Raw genomic sequence first — 7,230 nt, 5'->3', positions numbered from 1 at the left:
TTTTCCTAATGCTTTATTTCAATTCCTAAACTATAATGGGAAAGGATTCCACTAAAATAGGGAAAGATACCAATTTATTGTTTTTCCCTCGAATTTTCTTTTTCATATATAATTATAATTTATGTAAATTAAAATAATAGTATGTAAGAAAGACATTTGTATATAGGGTAAAAAATATGATTGTATCTATTTTTTTATAAATCTGATTTTGCAATAAAAAATTAAAATTTAAAATTTAAAAAATTAACTATATATATTAATCCAATTTAGAAATCAACACACAAATTCTTTTAAAATGAAATACGGGTTAATTTCTTAATATAATTATACATAAAACTAAAATACCATTAATCTATGCAAATGACAGATTACCATATATATTTTTAGATAAAAAATTCTTTACACATAAAAAGCAATGCACCAACAGGAGCCTGCCCTGAAATTAGTAATAATCAGTATTCGAGACAACTGAGCCAGCTGGTAGTGCTTAGACCAGACACTATACATATTGAAAGCAGTACAACATATAAAACATAAACTTGTCAAAAATCAGACTCTCCAGCTGAATCTCCTGGTAAAAACAACATCTGGATTTCTACTACTCTCCGTCTTCTTCTTCTCAGAATCAGCAGAAATACTCCAGATAGACTCCCCCTGTTTCCCCTTGCTGTGTGCACTACCCATTTTAGACTTAAGCAGAGGATGTTTGCTCTCCTTCCCCATACCATTTGCAAGCAACCATTTTGATCCTCTCTGAAACTGCTTTTCTGATCCCCACACAGATCTCTTCTCACCCATCTGAAGTTTCATTCCTGATAAGTGAACCCCCTTTATCTTGAACCTTGGCTCATCCATTTCATCTTCCTTTCCTTCTTCCCCATTAATGGACTCAGGGAATCTTCTACAAGGAACTCTTTCAGCCACCACCAGTGCAATCATTGGAGATCCGACTGCTTCATAGTTTCTCAGTGGGTCTCTCAGTTGCACAAGCAATGCAATGGTTAGGGCATTTCCCATGTGACCATGGGCTTCGCCATTCTCTCTGTTCTTGTTGTGTTCATGGGCATGGTGAGCAGCAAGTATTGCCCTTGTCTTTTTGCTCCTAGCAGCTGATGTTTCTTCTTCCCCTTTTACACCTGCATCTATCCTTGTCCATTCTTCAAGAGAAATGGCCATGGCCATGAGACCATTGGAGGCTTCATCATTGTTGTCTGCTGCAGCTGCTAGGAGCTGGCCCAAGGTCCCATGCTTGGGCAATGGGACCGGAGGCAAAGTGTAGGGGGCTTCTTCTTCAGCCATTTCTGCTTGAATTTTCAGTCCCTCCAATGCCATTGCTTCAATTTGTTGCATGGCTACGGGTACTATGCTGTCCAGAGAGACATGTTCTTCCTTGAGATTGAGATTATCTAGGGTTTGAAGACCTCCAGATTTGGGCTTCCAGCTTCCACCTACTGAATTCACTCTGTGTTCAGAGTGGCTGCTTACCATAAATGGCATAAATTTGGTTAAGGAATTGTGAACTTCATGAACATTGAATCAGAAACACGCATTACAAATTATTATAACACACCAGACATTGCAAAATATCATAAGATGCAGCTGGAGAAAAGCATACCCGTGCTTGGTTATAACGCTAGCCATTCCTTCAAAAGCAATCTGACCCACAGTTTTGCCAGTAATGTCATCAAGAGGCATGCACGCCATGGCCTGTGCAGCAATGCTAGCAGTTCCCATGCCTGCCATTCTCTGTAGAATTTCAACAGAATTATCACCCATTTCGGCAGGGACTACAACAGGCTTTGACACATGCATCACCAATCGCTGCCCAGTCTTAAAGTGCCCTGGGTCCATCGATGCAAGCATTCCTCCATCTCTCGTACGCACTACACAGCCCAGCCCTTCTCCCAGATCAGGTAGTTTAGATTGTCCAGAGGCTAGAGCAGCAGGATTATGAGGCTTGGGAGGAGAGTTATGGAAGAGATCTGCGTTCAATCCCCATTCATGCATTAATGCCTCCGTCTCTTCATCTTCAAGCAATGCAGCTCGCCTCTTGCTCTCCAACGACTGTGTTGCCTTCTGCAACTCGTTTTCTGCTGCCTGTAATATCGAATCTAGCTCCATATGTTTTTCACTAGGCTCGGGTGATTGGAGAATGTCTGTACATTTATATAGAAACGGAGTAAGTTCAACCATAAACTCCTCCCTGCCCTATTAACAACTAAAGAAACTGATATCAGTTGTGTAAAGGTGCAGTCTTTAGCATATAATCAATGGCAGGCAAATTCTTTTGATTTGACAAAATATGTTGGACACAAGTCATATCCGGTTCAAAGTTGCACTGGGCTTAAAGGGATCAGTAGCTCAGCTTGTAGAGCATTTCACCAGCAAATGGAATGTCTTAAATTCGAGTTGAACACTTAATCCATGAAAAACTCAATATGATATCAGAGCCATGCCAGGCTAGGAGCTTCAAGCATTCTATATAGTGACTCTTGCAAATAAGCCAAAACCCCACAAAGGATAGACAAAAGGGACCAGTACTTTAATGGTGGAACAGTTAGCAGAAGATGGAACCTTTTAGATCCGAAACCTAACTGATCCAAGAATTCCCAACAAAATATGAGAAGGCCACAATTGAAAGAGATTCCTTGCTTGAAAGACAATCGAACAAATAAATAAGGCAGGCAACTTCTTTCTTTTGACTAAATATGTTGGAAATAAGCTATATGGTCTGTGAAAAGGACTTAGCATCAAGGAGAAGATCTTAAACTAGTCTTGGTTGGTCCATAAAAACCTCAACGTAATACCACAGCCAGGTCAGGCTCGGAGCTTCATGCATTCTAAAAAATGACTTGATGTCTTGGAAATAAGCCAAACCCAGATTAAGTATAGACTAGTCCTAAAATCGGGCAATAGTTCAGTGGTAGAACACTTCAATAGAAGTTGAAAGGTCCTAAATCTAGGTTCTAACTGACCCATAAAAACCGCAGCAAAATATGAGAAAACTACAATTCAAAAAACAATTGAAGATAACAGCTGAGATGTCTAAAATTGTCCAACTTGCTTGCATAAACTGTTATTTATCACTAAGAGTAGTAATGGACTCTTAGGGAAGCATCCAGAAGAGATTTATCTGGTATGTTTGTGCTTTTAATCATGTCAGTTAAATCATAGTTGGTCAAATGAGACCAGTTGATGAAGTTGTTGGCTTGAAAAAGGTGGTCTGGGTTGAATTTCTTAAAATGGTCTTTTTGGTCAGGGAAATTATAAGCTAAATCAGTATACATGTAATGTAAGAGATGGTAGATATTTAATTTTGTACCTTCTCTCTCTCCAAGTTCTGCGTCTTCTTCTTCCAGCATGTGCAAGAACTCTCCTTCTACTATCTCAGCTTCCTCATCTATATTCTCATCGCCCTTATTTGCACCATCCAAGCTCTTCTTAGCTTCCACATCATCAAAACCCTCGCTGCTGAGGTTTTGATTAATAGAATCCACTGACAATTCATTGCTGTTCTTTTCCAAGATCACAGACTCGAGGGCGTGAATCTTTTCAAAAATTGAATCAAGCTCGGTAAGCCTTTTACTCTGCCTCAGCTGATCTTCCTGCACTACTTCCTTCACAATCTCTCCTCCTCCTCCTGCCTCCTCTCCTTCCTCCTTTTCCACCTTGTTGTCTAAATTCTCTTCAGAATCAATTGCAGTAACCGGTATTTCTTCCACAGGCCTTTGAATTTCAACTCCTTTTTCCACAACCTCAAAATCTCCTTCCTCTTCTTGGTTCTCCCCTTCTTCTAAGGTATCCAATTCTGAACCCTGGAGATTAGATTGAAGATAAGTGGCATGCAATGCTTCATTGTCCTATTCATAAACAAGGCATAATCAGTAAATTAGGCCCGAATAAACTTTCAAATGGACCACCTTAGTTAAGATTGTTTCTGAAATCAGTTGGACTAGATTACTCAAGATTGTTTCTCAATTCAAAGGTATTACTTTTTCAGACAAAATTTTAGTAAGGGTGGAAAAGAGAAGGCGGCAGGATCTCAATCAGAGACCTGAAGATTTGAATAATTTGAATATATCTTCACAAGTCGAGATCTTAAGAAACCCAATAAAGTAAGTAGCAGTAGGATACATTTAGCTTGTGTATATGTTATTAGAAGAGGGTTGTAAAGAGTACCATATTTGACTCCTGGTGGGTGCTATGGTCAATGGATGTACGAGAACTTGAACCTACACCATCTCTTTGGACAAAGCTCTCTTGTGCCCAATTATGTTGCATATGAGAGTGATCTACTTCTTCATCATTCAGATTAAACTTATCCATTTTAACAAAATTGAGCATCTCCCTTCCAGGCTCCAAGTGATTGTAAGGCGAGGAGGAGCCCATGTTATCATAAGAAAATCCAGTAGGCACCATCTTGGGTGTTCCCCTGGCTGAACCAGGGAGGCTCTTGGAAACCCTCCTCTCTCTCGGATGTGAATCCTTAAACTTTGAATTGATATTCCCAATAGGACTTCCACGCCCCTCTTTATCCAGGATCTCGTATCCTAAACTCACAGAAAGCTTTGCACCTCTCGCTTTTCCCCACAGCTCATAATGAACATTCCAACCATTGCATTCCTCCTCTGCACCCTGCATTCTCTCACTATCTTGCAGCAACATGCTCAGATCCAGGTGGTGCCTCCCCAAATTCAATTCTTCGGCATCTACTGCTATTACTGATATAGTAAACGGCCTTGATTGAAACTTGAACCCCTGAAATTCAAATGAAATTGACATAATTAATGTCTATTATTGTGTTTAAACTTTGGTGTAAGATTAGCATGAAAAAAACAGATCAAATATATCATCAAGATGAAATATTTAGAAATTAAGAACCTGAGGATGGTTGCAGATTGTTGAAGGCTAAATAAAAGCAAGGGAAAGATTCAAAAACCTGGAAGAGAGGGATCTTTCTGTTGCTTCAATTTAATCTTCGCCAATCTCTAGTTATTTTCACATTTTATGCATCAACTATTCCATTCTAATGATAGATTATGAAACATAATTTGAAATTAACATTATCATATTTTTTAACAATTCATTTAAAGTAAAATTTTGTTTCTAAATTCGATTACATATTTTTTTTAGCATCAACATTTGAGACTGTGTGATCCATCATCAGAATAAGAGAGTACAAGAATAATATAGCAAAATATGATTTAAAATGTTGATGATAAAAAGCATGCAATATCTAATTTATCATCTGTACAGAAAAATCTAAACAATACGTATTTAGCCAAATCACATATATCACATATAGCATAGAAGCAGGCGTTCTAAGAAACAGCAGGTGTTCTAAGAAACTAATATTGTAAGACCAACTCAGTTCTTTCAACTATTCATAACAATTGATTAACTAGGGTTGCATTCTAAGAAGCAAGAACACCATTCTCTGTCTCAAAATTTAATTTTAAATTATTTTCCTCCACCTCAACTTTGAAAATACAAATATCACAGATTATTATTTTTTAACACCTTTTAATTAAAACATGTTTTTCTTGCAGGTGCACTGACCTGTGAATATCAGCATATGAACATTAAGTTTCAAATTTAGACCTGGAGTTAGATTACATGCCCATTTTCAACAGTTTGAACGGTACAAGTACACATGGTACCTAATTGTTTTACAGTTGAGCAATTCTTGTTTAACCAAGTTGCGGTTAACCCGGAAGCATTCAGTGTATGAAAATTAGCATTGCAGATTTTCTATTAATGTGATACAAATTCAGTTCCTTCAATAACTCAAAACAATTGCTTAACTATGATGGCATTGCAAGAGTCATTAACACCATTCTCTGTCTCAAATTTATTTATAGATAATTTTCCTCAATCTCAATTTTGAAAACTCAAACACGACAAATTATAATTTATGAACAACTTTCAACCAAGATGTATATTTCTTGCAATCACACTAATTACCATATGACTTTCAAATTTCAAATTTCAAATTTTAGATAATGGGCATTTCTTTCCCTATTCAAATTATAAAAGTCGAGAGACCAGTATAAGCAAGAGTGTGAAGTACCTGAGAATGGTGTTTCCCTCCATAGACATGGCACCTAATATGCAGAATTTCTTCAAATTCAGCAGAGCCTTCGTAGACACGGCAAGGCATGGTCTCAACAGCCCCATCTTTGGTTTCCTTCTTTCTTAGAAGAACAGTAAGCCTAAGCCCATTCATGGAGTTCGACAAGCCTTCAATGGCATTCACATAAACAGAGAATACACAATTAAAACGATGCAATCCAATGTGTGAGAGAGCTCTCATAGGCTTCCAATTCCAAAATCCTTTGCTTTTGTCTCCAGATTCCTCCAACTTCCGCTCAAATTCATCCTCCACTATAATATCAGAAGCATGATCATGATCATCCTCTGAATGGCGTGTTTCGCCTCTGCGCCATCTGAAGGGACTCATTGAGTTCCTCTTCCGTCTTCCTCTGATCTCCATGTTGTCTGATTCATTAAGTTCAGAAAAGGATGAAGCCGCTGAAGTGGAATGCCTAACCTTATGACCTGCAGTGCTTGATTCTCCATTGTCACGTGAAGGAGGATGAGGATTAGCAAATGAATGCCTCTTGTTCTTGGAAGCCATGGAAGCTTCTTGCCGAGGATTTGCCATGCCTGGTAATGGAATCCCTTCGTTTACGTAAGAAAGTGAGCCTCCTCTTTTGGGCGTCTGTGATTTGTAAAGAGATTGGCTTAGAGCTTCCAATTCTTGCAATAGCTGACTGTTGGAGTTTCTTCTGGCAGGCGATGAAGTGGTTCCCGGCCTCTCCATGCCTCACAAATAACAAACAAAATCACACCAATTTATCACACTCACAAATCCAGCAGAAACTCAAAACACTCTGTTAACCTCTGTTTCCAATTCCATCTTTAAATGACATTGCTCAGAGATGTCTGCAAACTGCAAAGCCAATCTCGTTAAGAGTTCGAAATCAATACCGATTTCCCAATTTTCTTGGATGTTAGTAGTGCTGGTTGAGAAAGTTTCATTTTGTTTGGTTGCAATGGATAAGAAGATAAGAAGGATGAGAAGAAAGAGACAGGGATGGCTCAGGTTGATTTACCTGAGAATTCTTGGCCTACAAGAACGAATGGCTGCCTTGACCACACCACAAAAGTATAATCGTTGCAAGAAAATCAGACTATTACTGAATCAAATTTCTAGAAAATGTGGCCTTC

At 38.5% G+C, this 7,230-nt stretch overlaps 1 protein-coding gene across 2 annotated transcripts; it reads right to left on the bottom strand.

The window, feature by feature from the left end:
* Window positions 1-353: 353 nt before the first annotated feature.
* On the bottom strand, window positions 354-7,012 carry LOC149542404 (protein PLASTID MOVEMENT IMPAIRED 1-like). Of its 2 annotated transcripts, none has more exons than XM_089797346.1 (5): window positions 6,071-7,012; window positions 4,180-4,758; window positions 3,323-3,860; window positions 1,616-2,156; window positions 354-1,477 (listed from the first exon to the last, which is right to left on the bottom strand). In XM_089797346.1, the coding sequence occupies exons 1-5, from the start codon at window positions 6,821-6,823 to the stop codon at window positions 550-552; spliced, it is 3,339 nt and encodes a 1,112-aa protein (XP_089653472.1). In that variant the 5' UTR covers window positions 6,824-7,012; the 3' UTR covers window positions 354-549. The 2 variants fall into 2 exon arrangements, with proteins under 2 accessions (XP_089653472.1, XP_089653473.1); XM_089797347.1 differs by having other exon boundaries at window positions 3,323-3,815.
* Between the last annotated feature and the right edge of the window lie 218 nt (window positions 7,013-7,230).

This window comes from Cupressus sempervirens, chromosome 8 (genome assembly GCF_028749045.1).
Source record: "Cupressus sempervirens isolate cs-2001-9-10 chromosome 8, ASM2874904v1, whole genome shotgun sequence".
NCBI lineage: Eukaryota > Viridiplantae > Streptophyta > Pinopsida > Cupressales > Cupressaceae > Cupressus > Cupressus sempervirens.
Note: the sequence above shows the minus strand (reverse complement) of the source record. Positions and strands in the feature narration are given on the sequence as shown.